The 22347-nt window shown below is 40.8% G+C and overlaps 1 protein-coding gene across 1 annotated transcript; it reads left to right on the forward strand.

Annotated features, from left to right (window-relative positions):
* The first annotated feature begins 353 nt into the window (after positions 1–353).
* unc119b (unc-119 homolog b (C. elegans)) lies at positions 354–19291 on the forward strand. Its single transcript, XM_040032028.1, has 5 exons — positions 354–1054; positions 14366–14479; positions 15139–15238; positions 15329–15501; positions 17322–19291. The coding sequence occupies exons 1-5, from the start codon at positions 784–786 to the stop codon at positions 17432–17434; spliced, it is 771 nt and encodes a 256-aa protein (XP_039887962.1). The 5' UTR covers positions 354–783; the 3' UTR covers positions 17435–19291.
* The last annotated feature ends 3056 nt before the right edge of the window (positions 19292–22347 follow it).

The raw sequence follows: 22347 nt of genomic DNA on the forward strand, positions 1-22347 counted from the left end.
GTCTGCTGCAAATAAAGGTTAAAAAAAGTGTGAGAGCATAATATGGAAAGGTTTGTTCTTAATTGGCGTACTTTAATTACAAGCGGCATGAAAGCAAAAAATAAAAACAATAATGCATTGGACTCCAGAAATTGATAAAAAAAAAAAAAAAGTGTTATTTTTGGTGAATATTGAAGCAAATTAGTTACTCTGGCAATTAGCCATTTCCTGCAAAGCAGAAGTCAAACACAGGCCTGCTGTTCGGTTAATATCTCCCCTGCGCCATCAACAAATAATCACCTCACTAGCTGCAAATATCGGAGACGTTTTATATCAATCAGCTGTTTGTCGCGCTGATTGCCGCGCGCAAAGCTCGGTTGTAGCGCAGACTGTGCGCAGAAGCACCAGCCGGTCTCTGCGCCACTGAGACGCTCTCTCTCCCCTCCTCCTCCACCTCGTCAACGGCAACAGCCATCTGCCGCCTCTTTTAATTTCAAACCCAGCAGATTTTCCCACAAACGTCCAGCTTCACTTGACAGAACACAAACTGCGTTTGACGCTGTGGAGGACAGCTCGCTCTCCGCACGTATTGCGCTGGAGCAGGAAGACAGCCGGGGCACATTTCGCACACGACACTCCGTCTGCGGAGACAGGCTGTGGGAAAGACGAAGCGGATTTGAATTAAGCACCGGATAACAGGCAGCAACTCTGCATCCTTCGGTGAGGGAGGGAGAGGAGGGAGGCAACTGTTTTGTAGCTATCTTGGAAGCCCTGGGTTAGGAGAGGGGGGAGGAGGAGCGGAGAATGAGCTATTCTTGCACCAGCAGAGGCAACAGCCAGGACCCATCAAGCGCTAAGAAGCCCGCCGGTAGTAATCCAGCCAGAGACGCCGGAGGCACCGACAGCGGCACAGACAGCACCAGTAACGGCAGCCCCAAGCAGACGGCGGCGATGAAAGTGAAGAAAGGCTGCAACTCGACCGACGTGGGGGTCCCGGTGACCACCGAGGAGCAACTGCTCGCCAGCACTGTGATCACTCCGGAGGATGTTCTTGGCTTGCAGAAGATCACAGAGAGTAAGTTCAGTGCTGTTGCTGCTGCTGCTGCTGCTTGTGTTGGTAGGTGAGTGGGAAAAGGGGGACAAAAGGTGCTCTTGTATGAGTCATGCATCACGTCATTATCGTGTCCCCTTATTTATGTAATCCATACAGGCCCTATTGAATAAGCGTTATTGATAAAGCGTCACTGGAGGTCCACTCTCCACTGAGCTGCTGGTGTACGTTTTTTGACGATTTGTGTGCAGAGGAGCATTCAGCTCTCTCTGATGGCATCTCAGTCCTGCGACCTGTGGAGGTGCAAGCCCACCACTGTAATGTGGAGGTTAAGCAGTGGAGGTGGGTGAATGATGTGGTGCATGCAGACAGCGTGCAAGTGAAGATGTTGAACCGGGATCAAAAGAAAGACTGGACGACCCACTCTGCATTTTAATCTCTGTTAAATTAAGCAGGGCGTCTTAGCTGGAGACGTTTGGGTGACCCAGGGGTCATCATTCAAAGCAGTCTGTGTGGTTCCTCTGCTTCAGTAAACATGTAAATAAAACAGGAGGCAAAGAAAAAATATCCCATGCCAGTGTACAAGTTGCAAAATGTGAATATGCTATAACAAACAAGCTTAAAAAGAAGTATGAAAACTATATAAATACACTTGTTATAATAAGCTATCCCTATTGCTAGCACTGTAATGAGTGTGTGCAGGCAGTATTTTGCTGTTTAAGCTGAAGCCAGTTTATAAATGCAGGAAACATCATGATCGACTCTCTGTAGTCACATTTGCCTACTGTTAGATGTTAGTCTCTTTAGGTACTTTTAAACTCATGTGCTTGTTCCTTTTCATAACCTTCTGATGAGAAATCTGCTTATGACATTAGCCTATTACTTAATGCATCTGTTTTTTTTAAATTATGTCACACCTCTAAACATCCGAGAAGCAGGCAGGAAGCTCTTATGTTCACAAGAACTCCTACATTTATCACTTTTAGTTAGCTAACAGGTGGCAGCGGGACGTTTGACTATTTAAAGGCCAGTGTAATACCTCACTTACACAACATACTTGCATTACATACTGAGTGTGATAACATGCAAATGCTCTGTGGGATGTTTTCACTGCTATTTTGAAACTTGCATGGGGATTTTTAGGCTCACCTCTGCATGTTCAGTTCTTCTCTATTTCTCTGAAAGCTTTCATTTCACATGCACCCGTGAGATGCCACAAGCAATACAGTGAGCGCTTGTCATTCCACTTCTCTCAAAAATATTCCTACAGCGGAGGAACCTCCACCTGTCTTCATTCCCTGCTTTACTTTTCCTTATTTTCTTGTTTCGCATGAGATTAACAGAGGACGATAAAGCTGTAATGATGAATGGGTCTTTGCTTGTCCAATCCAATATAATCACAGCTTACTGAGCTTTGGGAACATCCTTTGGCTCATCTTGCTCACAGCCATCGAAAACTCTAGTAGTTTCTCTAATTGTCCATTATGCAGTCTATTATTAGACACACACTAGGGTAATTTCAGCTTTGTTTTGACTTCATCGAGAACACGTGTGCGCATCTTTGTGTTTTTAATCGACAAGTCTGTGATCCCATAAGTGAGTGTGTGATGTGTTGCTGCACAGGGACACGTAGGCGAGCACCATAATGATTCTGACTCCCACGCCGGACCCCGTTATGGTCTTGGAAACTCACTTTCCTATCTCGCAGCGTCATAGCTGGAGGCAAGAGGAGGCATGTGTGAATCATCACAGCAACGTGGATACACGCTTGAGTCACTACAGCAACGTGAAGCATCTCCCCTTGGTTACAGCCAGCGGAGTGTGCATCATCTCTGTTCTCCCACACACTTCCTCCTTGCTCTCCTCGCCTCCTCTCCCATGTTAAACAGTGTAGGTGATGGATTGTACGGACAGAATTGGATATGCGTACACTCACGCTTGCTTGGCCTCGTTTTTGGTGGTCAAACCAAGCAGGAGACATCCTGTGCTCTCCTGAGATATCAGAGCCACCGAGGCCCTTCTGTTGTTTTGTGACTTGTCACTATTTTTTTCTGCTGCTGCAGATTGTTAGTGGCTGAAATTGAGTCCCTCTCTAAGTGGCAAGCCAGATTTAACAACAGTCTTGAGTTAAAGAGGTTTTTGTTGTTCTTGTTGTTATTGAGTGGTTTGAACCTGTTTGGAGCTCTGACATCCCACGAGGGGAAACTTCAGTTTGTAGCTTTTTTTTGCAGCGTAAAGATGTCACTAATCGTTTTGCCCTCCATTCATAATCAAAGCAAGCTGCTGAGACTGATTGGGATTTGCATAGACAGAACGGGCTTTCTACCCAGTTGACTGATTTGATCCTGATTTTGTTCTTAACCGAATCCTAAACTTAATCCGTCAAGTCAGCATGGAGCCTCAGAGCGGTAAGAAAGGCCCCCCTGCTGACATTGTGATTGTGTTTTGTGTCTCATGGGGAAGCAGCTAACTGCTATTTCTGTTGTTTTGTTTAGCTCTGAAATACAATTGAAAAAACACATCATTTTGCAGCAAACATACTGAAAAACTGCCCAGTATTCTCTTTCCCAGCTTCTTATATGAGAGGATTTGCTGCATTTCTTTGTATATCATTGGGAATCAAAATGCTGTATTTCTTAATTATTACTTTTGCAGTGTAAAAAAAAGGAGAGAGAATATACATTCCTTAAATTGTCAGTTATTAAGTGATGAAACTTCTTATTGGAACTTAATAAGAAGTTAATAAGTTCTATAAAATGTTGCAGCCACCAACATACAGTTTTTGGCACTTCTGTGACGACACTGCATAGAAAAAAACAGTTTATCAAAGTAACCCAGAACCCAAAGTCACAAAGAAAGGCAGCGAGTTGTTATTACACAGAAGCAGCAACTGCATAACGTTACAGTTTATTAAATCTAGTACACACCCATGCCATGTCTGTGGTTGCCAGGCAACACAGATAGTGTCACACATAAAGAAAGTTAAATAAAAATTGTGCTTTTGTAATGTGTTATAGGTGCATTAATGCTACAAGTGCAACCACATATTAACAGGCTAATGTTATTATGTGGTTGCTAGGCGATACAGTTATGTCAAATACGTCACGCGCATTGAAAGTTTTGTGTATATAAAGAAGTTGTTACTGTTGTGAAATTAAAAAGACACTGGTGTTGAAGGTGCATAAACTTTGGTTGCTAGACAACCACCATATTTGATATAGATAAGAACCCTGAGAGGCCTGAGGTATATCTGCTGTATTTTTCCAACATAATTAAGTGTTTGTTGATACAATTATTGAAACTTCACACTAATTGTTTTGGCTGTTACAAAAGTATTAAACTTTGAGTTTTAAGTTTATGGACTGCTTCAGTTTGGTGAGTGCAAACAATGTAGTGGAAAAACTTCCTAAATAGCTGCAGAAATGTCTTCACTTATTTTAATTTCTTTTTGATTATTAGATGACGTGGATGATACTAAACAACATAAACCAGTCATGCCGACTGGAGTGAGTATTTGCTTTGAGTTTAGCAGTGGCAATGTGACCATGCAGAGCATTAGTTCAGTGCGGATAAGCTTGTTTTAGCTGATTGGCATCAGCTGTTTCACATTTGGGCAGCTCAATAGCACAGGCATTAAAACACTGACACCATTGTTACTCCGATGATTATACTCCTGTAAACAGCGTCCGTTACCTCAGCTCTCCACACCCAACCTCCTCTATATTTACTGATATTTTACAGAGTGGATTTAATGCTCATACACATGTTATTAAAGGGGGTTAGCAAATGCTCAGGTGCTGCTTGGAGTCTTTGTGAACTTCCTCAAAGGCTTTTCTGCCCCCCAGTTTTTTTGATAACAACCACAAGAATATATTTTTAATGACTCTACAGGACTAGAATCATAACTCTAGTAAGAAAACAGTCTATTGTGCTGCTTCTAACGTTCTGTTTCCAGCTTCTCAGATGGGATGATTTTGCTGCTTGACTTTATCATATTATAGTAAATTGAGCATTTGATGATTTTGGTCTGATGGACAAACAAAATAAGAAGCTTGTTCTGATCAAACAGCTAATTAAGAAAGTGATCTGCATAGGAAAGATTGGGTGATTTGGACAGCTTATAGTGCATCATTGTGGTTAATAACTACTCATCTATTTCCTAATAAATCATAAAAAGAATTTAAAGGCCTGTGGCTGGATTTCAATTCTTTGTGCATGTTGGGGCTTATGTACATATGAGTTCTTTTTAAGGGTGGTATAGTGGGGTGGTGGTTAGCAACATATCCTCACAACAAGCAGGTCCTGGGTTTGATTCCAGTGACTGGCTTGGGTGACGTTTGCATGCTCGCTACGTTCTGCTGGGGCTTCAGCTTCCTACCCCGGTCCAAAGGCGTGTATGTTTGGTTATCTGGGGGTTCTAAATTGACCATAGATGCAAATGGTTATCTGTCTCTCTGTGTTAGCCTGCGATAGTTTGGCAACCTGCCCAGGGTGTATCCTGAGTCTTGCCCAGTGACAGCTGGGGATAGGCTCAAGCCCAACTATGACCCTGAACTGAATGAGTAGAAGAAAATGACATGGATTTAATGTTTTTAACTGAAAGATTAAATAATACAGTTTTATAAACTTTGTCTCTGCCAAAATTGAATATGACAGGAACTTTTTCACAGAAACCTGAGCGATAGTTCTGGAGCATTGGTCGCTGTCTCATCCTGGCGATGACCTCCAATTCTGCAGCCAGTAACGATCTGACGTTTTCTGCACTCCAAACTCAGTGAAGTGGAATTGCAGCATGTGAGCCACTTCCCCACTTGCTGCAGGTTTTCGTTTGAGTGTCTCTCCAATGCAAAATAAAGACTGCCAATGTCAAATGACTTGAGTTAGTCAAACTGTAGGATACAGTCCTCCCTAGAGGATGAGTGGATGATGGGTTGAATGTAGTGTTAGGGTTTCTTATACAGACAACTTGGAGCCATTGAGCCATTGGTCAGCTCTATGCTGTGATGTTCATTCATACTCATCGATAGCACTAAAGTGGTTTAATAAGTATAACTTCCTGACTATCTTAAGAGGACTGACTGCACTGACATTTGACAGAAGCAGTCACAGAAATATGACCGTGTGAACCGACCTGTGACCTGTGAAGTCTGACCGAGGGATGATTTGAATAAACGTTTTTATAACCCACAAGCTCTGTTAAACAGTCAGAGCATAAACAACCCACCTTAGTCTTTTGGTTTGTACTATTTTAACAGTGCATCGGTGCAGGTGGGATGCAGTTAAATCCTCCGTACTATAAAGTTAAACGAAGTAGCGGGTGATGAAACCAGTTTTGTTTGCCTGCAGAGCTCATTGTAAGATAATGAAGATGGGCTGTGTATTTAGAAAACATAATGCACACCTGTTGGTCATATGTTGGTCATAGTTATAAAACATGCATTTACTTTAATACGCGTATTAAACAAAGGTTAAAATTGCAAGCTGTTATATTTATTCTGATTTTTCTTGTTTTTCGATTTTTCTTTCTTTCTTTAGTTATTGACTTAATATCGGCAGTGCATTTTACAGACTTTTAGCAAAATTAAGCTCGTTTACATCTACCGTCCCTGGGAAGACCAGATTATGTTTACTACAATGTAGTACAATGTTTTTGTAAATACTACATATATAAAATGCATTTTATTTTTATAATAAAATGGGAAATAAGTGCCGAGGTTGTACAATTGAATATGACAGCAATGACCACCTTTATTCTTTAACACAGCCTGAACTCTTAGTGGGTTTTTCCTTTTATTTCATTAAGTAGTCTTCAGTAATAGTTCTCCAGGCCTCTTGAAGGACATTCAGAGCTCTTCTTTGCTTCTTCTCTGCTTCAATATTGCTGATATCTGGGCTCTGGGGAGACCAATCCATGACTGATAGTGTTCCACTGTGTGTTTCTCTATCCAGACATGCCTTTACTGCACCAGCAGTGTGTTTCTAGTCATTGTCGTGCTGAAAAATAAAGCTGTTGCCAGTCACGTGTTTTCCAGATGCCTGGTGGATGAAAATTTGATGGTATTTTTTCATTGATTTTGACAAGATCCCCAACACCACTGGCTAAACTGCAGTCCCAAACCATGGCGGAGCCTCCAGTGTGTTTTACAGACGTCTGGAGACACTCAATGTTGTAGCTCTCTCTTGATATCCTCCATACATACTAATGATGATAAATGTACACATTATGTAAGGAATAAAAATTTCACATTTGGATTCATACCTCCATCAGACCTGTTTATACTGATTTTAGGTCCAGTTCTTGTGTAATGGCAAACCTCAGCCTTTTCTCCCTGTTTCCCTCCATTAAGAATGGCTTCTTGACAGACATCCTTCAGCTGAGACTATTTTCTGATGAGGGTGAACAGTAGAGGATCAACTGAAGGGCCAGATGTATCTCTCAGGTCCTGTGTCAATTCTTTACTGGAGGTTTTCTTTTCTTTTTTTTTAAGTAAGTAACTTAGAGATACTGCTCATCTGCTCATCACACAGTACTGTAGACATACTTTACACATTTCCAATAACCTCAGTCCCTCAGACTGAGTAATGATGACATGTCACTTTAGCACATCTTCTTCCTCTAGCTTCACATCTTTTATCATCACATTGCAGGTTCTGGTCATTCAACATCTGCAGTCTCTTTAGCCACTCGTCTCTTCCTGCCTTTCTCTTCACTGTCCTTACAGCACACCTGCTTTGTCACCCCAATCTCTCTCTCTCACACACACACAGTTTCAGCCCTGCCCCCTCTCTCTAATGATTAGTTGGATTTGCCTTCATACGAGTAACTAAACCGGATTAGTCCATGTGAGCTGAGTTGGGCCTAAGTGCCTTCCTCATCCCACCTACGTAACCGGCAGATTGCTGCTCACTAGAATACAAAGAGGTTGCTGTCATTTTCTTTGGCATTCACATGTATTATTATGTACTCTAAGTGCAGGATGATGCCCGATATTTTTTATGGCAAAAGCTTTTTAAGAAAAAAAAATTTTTTATAAAATGTAAAACTTTAAAGACAAATAAAATGTAGCTTTTCGAATATTTATATCTAGCATGTCACCCAAAAAAGGAAGAAAGTAAGCAGTTAGTTTTTGACTATTCTGATCTAATAATCATTGCTGTGCAGATGCACTGTGCAGACAACGAATGCATCTCTGTTCATGCAGTATTTAAAGTTCAGGCTGGTTCTGGTTCAGAGTCTTACTTTTAGGTCAGGTCAGCCACAAGTTTAAAGGTTTTTCCTCTTCATGTTTTTTTTATGTGGCCTCTGTGGTCTGTCAGTGAAACAAGCAGCAACACACGATGAGAAAGTCTTCCCCCCCTTCAGCTGTTGCACAATTTCTCAACACTCGTTCTCTGAGAGATGATATGACATTTATCACATGACCAACAATGACACATTAAACAGGCCTGTTTGCATGCTCGTTGAGCTTCTTCTTCTTTTTCGTTTTGTTGATTAATCATTGAAATCATTATCTATTGCCTAAGTTTTTAAATTTGTCAGTTTTTTTGTTGTGACATTTTTTGCTGTCATTTACAGGAAAGGGTATTTCAGTTTAACGGTGCTGTTTAATGAGCAAGGGTAAAGAAAAAACATAAACTGGAGCGATCCATCAGCATCTAAAGAGGGACACGCTGAACTAGATACCATTATTAGGTTCAGCTGTTGTGTTTATGAGCCTTTTTATGTGCCACCGATACTGGAAGGTTCCTTAAATTTGTTCTGTCCCAGTGTTAACTGGGTGAACAGCTAAAACAAGCTCAGAACTGTTTATTTTGGTGTAATTGGGCCACATGGCGCAGTATGTGTTGAACTGTGAACCTGACCCAGTCCGACTCGGAGCTGCTGATCTCTGCAGGGAATGTTCAGGAGGACAGATATCTGAAATCACCTTAAGTTAAAATTATTAAATTTGGAGCACTTTTCTGGTTTACTGTAGAAGGCATCTTTTTCTGTATGTGTGTGTGTGTGTGTGTGTGTGTGTGTATGTGTGTGTGTGTGTGTGTGTGTGTGTGTGTGTGTGTGTGTGTGTGTGGCTTTAAAGGCTTTTATTAAGATATTTACCTGCTCTTTTGAAAGAGTAGCAGCGTCACAGACTCGGTTTATTTATTTTGTAAAGATTTCTGTGCAGGCCCATCACCTGAGTTTACCCCAGATTCCTTTTAATATTACAGCAAAAAGTCGTAGAGCAGTTACTTTGTTGGAGGTCTTAACAAATGACCTAACAGTTTACGCCTTCATAAAAACAATTCATCCTGTTTTTATGAAGATGCTGCTTTAAATTATTGCATTTTTCCTTTATCCATCATTAAACCTTTCTGGCACAACCGGGCCCACCTGTGAGGATATTTAATGGAAAACTCTCTGGGGGTGTGAGGTTTCCTCACTCCCTGAGGGCCAACTCTTTCTTGGATCTGTTGCTGCTCTCTGATGCAGTTGTTTCCACCCCCTGCTTGCTTTTTTCTCTCTCTGGTTTTGGTGTCTTTTCATGTTTACCTGTAGAGCAGGTGGCCTGGTAAATGTTAACCTTACCATGCCTTAACACAGCTTGAATTTTGGAGGGAGGGACATTAGAAGTATTTTGGCCAATAAATTAAGAAAAAGAAAAAGATAAACTGTTTACCATAATTTGATGTAACTCAGTAAATTATTTCAAATCAAGAGTGCCACTTCAGACTCCTCTGACCAAAGACTGAGTCAGCATTTCCTTTATGTTAGCTAACCCTGCAAGTGGGTGAAAATCTCAGCTCAACTCGTCCTCTACAGCCTTTTTTCTTTTTCTTGAGTCTGAGGCTTCAGACTGCTCTAAATGCTCTAATTTGTTCTCTTTAATATTGGAGAGCAAATATCCTTAATATGTGAGCATGAAAGCCCCACCCACCTGCTGGTCAAACTTAATATTTGCAAGTGGTATCTAATCAGAGCAAAGTTGGCCTGAAGAGAGAAGAAAATTAGGATAATGGCTTGGTATGGATTGGGTTGAACTGAAGGGCAGTATATGATCAATGAGCATTGTTCCATACAAAGTTTTTCTACAAGAGTCCAAGAATAAAAAGATAGATCTGAAAATGACGTTGATAGATCCCCTTTAAACCCACGATTCCTAAAATGTGGGCTGGTGAACAAATGAAAGGAAATACTTCATCATCCAAACAGAGCCTGTTCACTGTGTCTATCTTTTCTAGTATTCATGTGTGCAGCGAAGCTGTAAAATAACATGAGGACATACTTTAATATCAGCACGAGGCATCATTCATGTGCACGAATAAGATGCACCTATAAGCAGTGGGAATAAGACACTGAACGCTCTGATCAGCAAACTTTTGTTTTGTGAAGGACGTGAAGTGAAAAGCCACTTGAGGATTTTGTTAAAAGCAGCTGACATTTAAGTTTGAGAAGTGGTTTGCAGATGAGTTTCCTGTTCCCAGCAGCAGAGCGAGCACTCAATGGTTAAGGTTTTTGTCATCTTCAGCACGTACCATAATTCAGTGTTGACTGCGGTGACCACTTCACTTCACGCTTTGAATTCACTTAAATTTGATCAGTCGCACAAACGCACATACGCACAAACTCTAAAAGCTTGGGACATGCTCTGTCTGGAGGTGTTCACAGCCCAGAAGAAGAGCTGGCAGTGATAAACTGAAGTCTGCTGGCAGCTTCGTTTCTTTCTGGGAGCAAGTTAACCTCAGATGGCTCTGTGTGTGTTGGTGTCTGTGTGTGTTTAAGGCAAAGTGAGATCGTACACTTGTGAAAGGACACTGAGCCACAGACAGTCTCACACAACAAATCCATTGTCTTGCTTTCAGCCTCATTGTCCTCATGGGACTTAATTAGGAGGCTCAAAGGTAACTATTAGCAGTAGGTTAGCAAAAGGACAAGGACAACACCAGCTGTGGCACAACAGACTACATTATACATGTGTGCAGCACACACAGACACACAAATGCAGATCTGCTAATAAAAATCCCACACCTTGCAGGCACAAATATTGCATGTTATTAAATAAAATTATGTGGTTGCTGGGAATGTTTATGCTAGTGTGACTGTTTCATGTGTGTGTGTGTTGAGGCGGTTTGGATGGTCAGGTGTTGTGTGGTACTAAATGAAGCCGGGTATGCAGAGTTGATGTGTTTAGAAGAGCCGACCTCAGCATTCAGACTGACAGAGTAGCAAAGGCATCACAGTGTCACAGTGAATAACGTCAACTCTGTCAGGCGCGCTCACCGCATGCAGTAAATGCAGTTGACAACATGCTGCGACTTGGGGGTGAGGCTCTTCGTTGGGGGATGCTTCATACATAAACATGAGGAATAACACACGGGGGTGCATTGTGAATAATCCTCCATTTGGGATTAACGTTTAAATAAACAGACTCTCGAGCTCCAGCTCAGTAAAGTTCTCATCCTGACTGCTCCAGGCCAACACGTTAAACCAGGTACATTCACCATGAAGTCACACTGGTGAACTACTACTAAGCTACTAGTAAATATGTAAGTTATTTATGGTTGATTATTTCCTACTTGATTCTTTTATGTGGGGCAACTTGTTAAACGTCAGTTCAAAATCTATTTTCTTTCACTCTTCATTTTTGTGTTTTTTTTTACACACTACAGTTGTGAGCCACCCTCATTCCTTCACAGCTGGATAGGAAAATGGGAAACAGGTCCAACGATTTATTAAAACGTGCAAAGATACATTGAAAGACATTATATAAGGTAAGATTTTAATGCATTGGCAGCGTGTTTGGTATCACCTGTCACTGTCTCTGCTTCTGTTGTCCTCCACTTGTCCAGTTTCCTCATTTTTATGAGGACACACGGCCTCTGAAACATGCCAAGTTTTCATCTGATAACTACGTTTTATGTCGTCAAATTGTTATCTTTGGCTACAGAAATGGGAGCAAATAAAGGCATCAATTTGGCTGTGAGCTAAATTGCCCGTTGTGCAGACAGAACACTGCTTCATCCTTTGAGTTAGGTGCTTTTTTTATGCTTGAATGATTCATAGGTCGGTGTGAAGTGGCCTATAAAACAACACAAAACTGCATTCTTCTAGAAATGGTCAGGTGCAAGGACTGGACAAAAAATGATTGAGAAAGCAGCCAATGTCTAAAGAAAAACTTTGAAAGACCTTCAGACCTGAAAACAATGTCCAACAACTTGTTTTTTTTTTTTGTAGGTTGTTGCTCATTCAGTGGGCGTGTCAGAAGCATTACCTAAGTTATGCATCATAAGACAATACACACAGTGACTCACCTACCACAGGTGTAACATCTGTGTAACATGAAGCAGCATTCAGTGCGCCATTGTTTCTGTTTAAAGAAATGCTTTTTGGTATGTTTGGTTTAAACATAGCTCTGGTTGTGTGGAAACCAGAGTTTAGGCACAACTGTGGTGTCCGCTGACAGTGAGCCGGCCCTGCTGCTCGGAGGCACCATGTTGGTGGGAAACAGGCGCACTGAGTCTGTCTGCTGTTTGTGACTTAGAACTACTGTCCTACAGCCACCTCAAGCAAGGTGTTATTAGTCAAAAATACCACCTGATTTCTGCAGCTTACAGCAGGCTATGTAGCTGTGGTCCTGCTATTCTATTGTCCCTGTCTTCCTCCTCTCACCCCAACCGGTCGCAGCAGATGGCCGCCCCTCCCTGAGCCTGGTTTTGCCGGAGGTTTCTTCCTGTTAAAAGGGAGTTTTTCCTTCCCGCTGTCGCCAAAGTGCTCGCTCATAAGGGGTCAGAATTGTTGGGTTTTTCTCTGAATGTATTATTGTAGGGTCTACATTACAATATAAGGCGCCTTGAGGCGACTGTTGTTGTGATTTGATGCTATTTAAATCGAATAGAATTTAATTGAATTCAACTCATACTGCCTAAACTTTGAGTGGAAGCACACTGACCTCAGATGTGTTATTTGGTGTTGGAGATATCCGGCATTTCTAGCTGTCAGTGTGTTATGAAGAACAGCTGGTGGGCTGATTGGTCAGTCAGAGCTGCCTCGTCAGCGATTAATCATCCCCGAGGCAGCAGCAGTGTCCCCACTGTTTCACTGCAGATTTGAGCAGGCAGATGTGGTTGGCTTATCGTCAGCTGACACAGCAGATGAGTATGTGTGCATGTTTGTGTGTGTTTGTGTGTGTGTGTATGTGTGCGTGTGAAAAGAGCATGCCCATCAAGAGAAACTGCAGAACATACAGCGACAAGTGCCGATCTGTTAAGATCAAACAAGGCAAACGCTGTGACATCTTTTAAACTTGCTGTGTGACTCTGGGTTTCTGTTTTGGCTCCTTGAGCCTTCAATGACCCATCCATTAAAAAAATTCCCCTCATCATACATGCAGCCGATAGGTAGATGTTACAGTTTCGCCTTCCCGTGGTATCAGATCAGCCAGGAAGCAGGAAGTGTCTGCTCTGCTGGGGAAGTCTAATAAGCACTGACACTGCCTGGTAAGGGCAGGAAGGATTAAGGGAATAAAAATAACTCACTTCTCTTTCTTACTGGGTGCTTGTGGGTGTTTGCCTGCAATTGCAATTGTGAGGAAGTGGCTCCTCTAACAGTTTTTCATCAGGATTTGTGCCAACAATGCAAGATAGGAGTTTTTTAAGACATTAGTCAGTTGCTAACAAGTAGAAACCGAGCTCTTGTAAATGATCCCTTTCAGTTGTGTGTTCGTGGAGAAATGGCTCTAATAATACACTTGAGATTACACCTGGCTGACTGTGGCAGTCCTAGTTATTATTAAAAGACTAAATGTTTAGTGTTTACAGTTATGCACCAATTCTCCAAAAGGCACATCACAAACAGTGGACGTGACGCCTAACAAACATTTACCAGCTACAGCCGCTTGTGTCAGTCAGCAGTCATGTTGCTTACTGCTTAACCTTAATTGGAAAGTTGAAAATGAGACGGAAGCGGTTTTGTACCAGGCAGCAAACGCCCTTTTCTCTGTTCTAAGGTTCTCTGTGGTTTTAGAGACAAACTCAACTTGACCTGTGAAGACCAGCAGACTGCTTTTTTTGCACTTCTACACTGATTTTGTTTTACTGCCTTGGAGGTTTCAGGTTGATTAAAATAACCTTTTACTCCTAAATAAGCTGAGGAAACACACAATCTGTCCTCCCCTTCTATTGCTACTTGTGAATTTTTAATACTCTCTGCTTGCTGAGTCTCAAAAGGTATTGATTTTCAATACCCAGACATACTTATTTCCTTAAGATGTATTTAGTAGGGAGTAAACTTCCTGCAAACTCTCATTTTTGTGTCTAATCTATAACTATTTTACCTCCTTTCTCTCCCCCTCTCAGATTATTTGTGTAGCCCAGAGGAGAACATTTACAACATCGACTTCACCAGGTTCAAGATCAGAGATATGGAGACCGGCACAGTGCTGTTTGAAATCACCAAACCCCCGTCTACAGGTCAGTCTTCTGTCTTCTGCATTCATATATTTCATTGTCAACTATTTATTAAAAAAAAGAGAAATTTCCATCATGAAATGCTGTAAAGCGTATGAGTTTCAAACACTACATAAATGTTTAAGAAATTGTTTGGAATACACTATATTGTAGCTACAGCTCTATAATCCCTTTGAATATGACTGTTGTGAGCTAATTAATCAAATAGAAATCGATATTGTTTATTCACCAGCTTCCAATCAGCAGCTCACGGGAGACATTACGTTATAGTTGTTGTTAAATACAATAATATATATAATAAATATTCTTTACATTAGGAGATTTCAAAGTGAGAGCGTTGCAGGATGGGTTGATAATGTGTTTTGTACTTTCTGTAGTTTGAGTAGTGATTTGGCCTATTTACCTCTAAAAACAGAGTCAACCACAGCCCATCCTTTTAGAGGAACTAAGCTACAAAAGTAGGGCTCAAATTGAAGGAAGACAACAAAAATGATAAGATGCGTTAGGAAAGCAAATCTGTCCTTTTTCTTCACCAAATAAATACATTTTTCCTACTTGGTGCCATCCAGCACAATATAAATCTGCCATTTCTATTAGGCTTCCATCTACAAAGGTTTATCTTGTACTTTAATCTGCTCCATGCAAACTGGTCTTCACTTCAGATAAAGGAAGTGAGAAGAGGGATATTGACCCAAATGCCGGCCGATTCGTCCGTTACCAGTTCACCCCTGCGTTTCTCCGACTGCGGCAAGTTGGAGCCACGTAAGTGAGAATGTGTGTGAATCTTTATTGACAAGGACACGGTTAACAAAGGAAAGATTGAACCTTGTCTGTGTATGTTTTTCCTTCCAGTGTTGAGTTCACAGTCGGAGACAGACCGATAGAGAATTTCAGGATGATTGAGAGGCACTATTTCAGAGAGAAGTTGCTCAAGAGTTTTGACTTTGAGTTTGGCTTCTGCATGCCCAGCAGCAAGAACACCTGTGAACACATCTACGAGTTCCCACCTCTGTCTGAAGACATCAGTAAGTCTGTGCACCCACTAGAATATAGGTCTTGTGGAACAAACAGCATGCACACATGCTGTTTACCTTCTTTCTGAACCTCCCTGAGCCTGGGGTTACTGGAGGTTTCTTCCTGTTAAAAGGGAGTTTTTCCATCCCACTGTTGCCAAAGCATTTGCTCAAAGGGAGTCATATGATTGTTGGGGTTTTCTCTATTTTCTGTCTATTATTCCAGCATCTTTACCTTACAATATAAATCACCTTGAGACAACTATTGTTGTCATTTGGCACTATATAAATTAAACTGAACTTTTAAGGCTTTATATATATATTATAGAAAATCATCTGGTCCTTAGCAGGTCTTAATCAAGTAAGAAGTTCCACGAGGATTAATAGGGCAAGGAGAAACCAAGTGCTTATAAAAAAATGCACTTGAATAACTGATGAACTGCAAGTATTAGCACCTCTATAAAAGCAGAGGTTTTGACAGTTTGCAGGTTTGGGGCAATCAGGTGTGTGTTTGCGCAATGCCAAGGAGGAAATCAGCAATAATATCTGAGAAAAAGTTGTTGCTACTCATCAGTCTGGGAAAGAGTTTTAAGGTCATTTCCAAGTCATCATCTGAAGTCCATCATTCAGAAGTGAGAAGGTATATTTACAAGTGGAAAACATTCAAGGGACTTGCTAATCTTCCCAGGCGTGGATGTCCCAGCATATTTACCACAAGGTGCAATGCTTAGATAAACTACAGAGAAACCAAGAGCAGCATCTCAGACTCTTTCACGGTAGCACAAGGCTTTTACGAGGCACTGTTGTCTGAACATGGGCAAAAAAATCCATACTCCTCAACCAATTTGAGCCACAGACCCAATTTTGGGTTGGGTTTTTTTATTTTTTATTTTTTTACAAAACAAGTCCAGAAATCTTGTTCAATAAAGGGTTTGTACCAAAGTACTCTCAACTTAAATGTGAGGCCATCTGTCTGGTAGCTGAAGCTTGGCAAAAACTGGGTCATGCAACAGAACAACGATCCAGAGCACAGCAGAAACTTTACAATAGAGTGATGGAAAAAGTCCCAGTCAAAGTCCAGACATCAAAATCATAGAAATGCTGTGGTGGCACTTTAAGAGAGCTGTGAAAAAACAAATGCCTTCAAACCTCAATGAACTAAAGAAGAGTGGGCCAAAATGCTGTAATCTGCAATACCAGGCATTGGCCAGTGCGCTGGTCTGTCGGCCAGTGCCTGGTATGCCAGATTACCAGTCCAGCCCTGCTCAGAACTACAACTGGCAACCTCATGGTGGCAATAGAGAAGAAGCCACCAAAGCTTCCTGAGAATCAGGAAGTACCTGACAGCTTCGGTGCTCAGGAAGCTTTATCGAGTAGCTACTCAGATATTTAATTGTCAGCTTAAGTTGGGTGGGGAGAAAACATTCAAAAATACTTTAGCCTATCGTGTATTGTAATGACATATAAACTAAGTAAATGACACAGGTTTAATGTAAGCAACATAGTGAATTTACTACAGGGCATATTTGTCAGTCAAACAAGTGAATTAAGTGAACTCAGTGTGTCTTGAATACATATTTACCAGTTATTTATGTATTAAAGTCACATTATGTTTACTTCTTTCAATCATTTTAGAATGACAGCTATGCATCTTATTGGGTTTACACTTTTTTCTCTTAAAACTACATACTTTATAAAATTTTTAGCAATTCAGTTGCATAATAGGCCCAATGAAGGTGTTGCTTTTACTTTTTAAAATTATTTTCTGTTCTGACCAGAGTAGATTAGGAGCCGGTCTTCTAAAAGCTGCAATGTTTTCTGTCTGCTTGCAGTCAGAGAGATGATCCTGCACCCGTATGAGACACAGTCGGACAGCTTCTACTTTGTGGACAATAAGTTGGTGATGCACAACAAGGCAGACTACTCGTACAATGGCGGGACGTAGAGGTGGCACGCTAACAGGAGAGCAAGCGGAGTTATGGACTAAACCCGAGGGACGATCAAAATACACGTGTGGGGTTAACGTCCTGTTGATCCTGCAGTCCCTCTCCCTGTATCTCTTTCTCTCCCTCTTTGTTTTTCCTTCAGAGAGGATGCAGTCAAGAAAAGGCCCACACAGATGTGACACTTATAATCTGTGAGAGTGTGTGTGTGTGTGTGTGTAAGCACATCTGGGTTTATCAAAGCCTAACAGGAAACACACACACACACACACACTGATGCACACAGCTCAGTGTGGCGTCGCTGTAACAAAGTGTGTTTGTAACATGATAAACTTGCAAGTAAGCAACTTTTTAGGAATTATCAAATGGTTTTTGCTCTCTAGCCACGTCATGAAGTGAAAAAAGAAAAAAATCTTTAATTATTGGTAGAAATTATTTACATTTTAGGGTTTAGAAACGCGTCTGAAAACGTGTTTTTAGGACTTAAAAACAGTCTTTTGGAAATCTGTTCTCAGATTCAGTGAGTCTGTGTGTTTTGTATGCGTGTGTGTGTTTGTATGTGCGTGTGTCTACCCTTGCTTTTAGTGTCTTTTGTATGATTGTCTGTGTGTATAAGTTTGATGCATGATTGATTTAAATGTCAGTAACATGAACATCTGGTTGGCAAAGTTCAAATAGATTTCCAAACCCGTTTAGTGCATATTCTACAAAGTAGGCAGTAAGTAGTTATTTTGTATTTATAATTCCCTCCCCCTGTCCCTTTATTCCTTTTAGTTTTAGTAGGACTAGTGTTTATTGTATCTGCTCAAAGCACAACATTTTACAACAATCAGGAAACTTATAAAGACAAGCTGAGCTGATATGAAATGTACTTTGTCATCTGTGAAAATTCAACTGTACTTCCAGCCCCATGTTTCGTTGTTTAAGTGATAAAGAAAACTTTAGAGAGGTGCAAATTATGTGTTTCAGAAGTTTCAAAAGAGACGAAAAGGAAAACATGGGTTAGCAAATGTTCATGTTCACCCTGAAATGTTCTGCAAAAAAAGAAAGGATAAGGAATGTAGCAGCAGTTACTTAAAGAACAGGTCACCCTTAAATCTCTTCCATTCTGTTGTTTCTTCCTGCAGTCGTTCTCGTCATGTCTTGTGTGATGCGGATATTTTCTCTTTCTCAGTTTTTTTCCCCTGTAATATCTTATTTTCTGTCAAATTGTTTTCATTCAGAGACATTCCAGCGATTTGGACCAGAGTATGGTGATCCGAACACAGGATTGCTCCATACTGTAATATGCTCACTGTGCTTTTTGTCTGTTTGTGCTGAGACTCAAGAGCAACCACATAGTTTCCTGCATTTCTTTCCCTCATCACACACTCTAATTTGATGCACTAGAGATTGATATTAGTTTATGTGACTGATGATTTTAATGAGTCTAAATTTAAAATGCAGTTAATTTAGACAGATACTGCATCGTATTTGCAAACACTCACAAATCTATGAATAACAGGCCATCTGAATCAAAGTTACTCAAATGTACCTGCTGGGTGTTCAGATTAACAGAGGAAATTGTGGACATGGATTGATTCAAACTGGCACTGCTTTGTTGATTTCATCCTGCACAACAGACAAAGTACGAAACATTTATAATAGTTGTGAAATGAACAGGAGGGGACTCAGATTTGACTTAATCAGAGATTAAGCCAATTAACATGAATGTTATTTTAAAAAAAACTGTAATACAGATATGTAGAACAGATTTATATATGACTGTGACTCGTGCAAATTATTTTGAACTCGGGAAGTTTTTGACAATACAAATGTTGGTGTGACTGAAAAAAGTAAAAATAAAAGATTTTGAAATATCACTGTCTTCGCTGCTATTTGTGTGGGTGTGCTGTCTATCTGTTGAGTAAATGAAGGTGACACTTTGTTGAAGTAGTGCTTTATTTCTACAGAATAGAAGTGGATCACAAATCTTGTTCAGTTTGGAAAAGTACACATTTCTCTGCTGGGATGTTCTGTCTCAACATCTTCATTTTTTCACATTCTCTTGTATAAAACAAAAAACATGGAGAGAACATGGACACTAACCTCTGCGACCGGTACATCCTGTTGGCAGCCTCTTATCTCTGTTACCCAACCAACCAACGTTTTCATCTGTAATGACTGGGCACAGTCACCTTCCTGCCATTTATTTGTGCGCTTTCTTGGAGTGAATCTTTCAAAGGGAAAGCTTTTAAAAATCCTATTTGCTTTAATTAATCCTTCTGTTTAGTGTTAAGGTGAATACAGGATACAGTTAGCTTAGAGAGTAGAAACAGAGGGAAACAGAGCCTGGCTCCATTTAAAATGTAAGGGTTAGCCTACCAGACCCTATAAAGCTCACTTATTAATATACTACAGCAGGGGTTGGCAACCCTGGGCACGTGTGCCACAGCTGGCACATGAAGGGTTAACTGATGGCATGACCATAGCGATTTTTCGTTTTTATGGCCCAATGGGGGGGTTTTTTGTAACGGTATAAACAATGAAAGTGGTAGATTGGTGGCTATGGCAGAGCTTCCACAGAGGCCAGCGGGTGGATGAGGGAAAGGGGAGGCAGGAGGAGAGGAGACCCGAGGCGGGGTCAGATATAAACCAAGTTTAGGTGAAGTTTATTTTCGTTGTACTAACTTTTTACAGTCAGTTAAAATAACTTGTACTGCGTACTAGCTAGCATGACGGAGTTTCTATACAGCTGGGTGGGTGCTATGATGTTACTGATAGTGAACTTTATTTTATTCATAAGGTTAGTTAGTAGAGTTGCCAACCATCCCGTAAAAAAATGGAATGGTCCCGTATTCAGAGAAAATATTACGCGTTTTGTGTTGAGGTGAAAAGGAACAGTTTGTCCCGTACTTCAGCTAGAATGAAAAAAGCTGGATTTATTCTGTGTCTTTACGCTGTCAGCTGCCTCTTCTTCTCTCATTCTCTCGCCTCTCTCTCCTGTTGCTACTTCAATCATGAAACTGATCAATGATCAGCTGATCTGCTTTTCTGACACAAGTTCTATTTCTCTTGTTTGTTTATCGCCCACTTTGCGCCAGAAAAAGGAAACCGGCGGAGGTCGTGTTAAACAACAGCAGCACGTTTAAGCTTGATCAGCTGTTGTTAGAATTTATTTAATATTACTTCCTAGTATGTTTGCTTGAGCCACAGCTGTAAAAGCTGCTGGTCATGATGTCGGTTTGGATATGTGGTGAGAGGGAAACATGAAGATGAAACCAGGAGATGTCCTTACTGAATCATCAGAGCTGAACAGGTGATGGAGAAACAGGTTTACCTTTTAGGTGACATGAATGAGTTGAAGGGAAGTTATGAACTGTTTCTGAGAGACAAATAACACCAGGATCCTTTTTTTTTTACGTAGCTGACAGCTGGTAACTGTGCAGGGGCGGGTCTAGCAAAGTTTTGCCAGGGGGCCAGGTAGGGCATTAACAGGGAGAGGGGGGCAGAAAGACATACTTTTATTTCTTATTCTCATTTAAAATGTCTAGCTTATAATAAATAATTATCTGAATCTTAAAACCAAAGTTTTTATCTGATGTAAAATGTATAGAAATCATACATATACCAACAAGACAGTATACATCACTGTCACAACAGCATTTGTTTTCATTCAAAGTCTTTATAGCTTTTCCTATAATACCTGGTGGGCCACTCTTTAGTCAAAATGCCCGGGCCGATTTTTTGTCCCAGTCCAGCCCTGGGCACGACACTCAGTGAATTAAAAATTAATGGCTGGGCCAGCAGTGCACATCGCAAATTAGCTCGCATAGTTGTGCCGCTTCTTAATGACGGTATCTTAGCTAACAACCCCAACTACCAGATTCAACTTGTAATTGGCTAAAAATAACTTAACCTAATGGTGAGAGGGACGTTGCTAGCTGGCAGTTTTTTCAAGTAATGTTGAAATTTCCACATTCCAACACTTCAAATGCTTCAGGAGCTGTCAGTGCAGCATCAGCACCGCGGAAATACACGGATACATCCGTAGACTCGAGACAGAATGCGTTTTTGGGACTATGGACCAATGTTTTCTTTTCTAATCAAACCAAAAAGCTTTAATGAGCAGCTGGATTTGTCTCACATTAACTGGTTGGACACAGAGGGCATCGAAATGAACTAATTGAACTGAAAAGCTCGACTCTGTGGGGTTCAAAGTTTGCAGACTACGAACGCAGCTGGAATCTATAGCAGTGCGTGTTCATGGTGCTTGCATTTTCACCTGCTGGACATCACTGCCTGACAAGGTTAACTGTCTTTAAAACATTGCAGAGGCCTTATTGATAGTATTTGGCTCTACATATTTGTGTGAGCTGATTTTCTCTCACACGAAGAGTGTCCTCAGGTAGCCTTCTGAATGCTGGACACTTCTAGACCTGTGTCTCTGAGTGGGTGACCAGAGGTCACATTAACATGTGTATCTCTGTATTAACAAAAATGCCATATTGGCCCTGTTTATTTTTCTTATCATTGTTGTGCGGAGACCATAAATAGCATTTGCATTTTCTGTTGTACAGTTCATTTGCTGTTATGGAGTTCTTGTTATGGATAAAAAGTCTTTTTTTGTTTCAAAATAGCTGATAACTATTCGCTGATAGCTGCCAACATCTGCGAAGAAATATAATTCTATAAAGTTGTTCTATATAGTTTGTAACTGTTCATATAGATCATTATTAAATTTATTGCTAATGCAATCATATGGCACATTGACTTCTGAGGAAATTTTAGATGGCACTCGTCATCAGAAAGGTTGCTGACCCCTGCATTACAGTATATCTAGCTTCTCTGCTTTTTTTTTAAGCATGAAAAGCAATGCATTTATTTCATTGGGTGTTTTAGCAGGGTAATAAAAATGGCTTCAGCTCACCAAAAA

The sequence above is a fragment of the Simochromis diagramma genome, unplaced genomic scaffold (assembly GCF_900408965.1).
Source record: "Simochromis diagramma unplaced genomic scaffold, fSimDia1.1 OVJJ01000216.1, whole genome shotgun sequence".
In the NCBI taxonomy this organism is placed as follows: Eukaryota; Metazoa; Chordata; class Actinopteri; order Cichliformes; family Cichlidae; genus Simochromis; species Simochromis diagramma.

What these genes read in the sequence shown, in the direction of transcription:
- unc119b (XM_040032028.1), top strand. Translation starts at nt 784, where the DNA reads ATGAGCTATTCTTGCACCAGCAGAGGCAACAGCCAGGACCCATCAAGC. An exon ending in CTTGCAGAAGATCACAGAGA is followed by an intron (nt 1,055 to 14,365) that starts GTAAGTTCAGTG and finishes TCCCCCTCTCAG; the next exon opens with ATTATTTGTGTAGCCCAGAG. An exon ending in ACCTCTGTCTGAAGACATCA is followed by an intron (nt 15,502 to 17,321) that starts GTAAGTCTGTGC and finishes GTCTGCTTGCAG; the next exon opens with TCAGAGAGATGATCCTGCAC.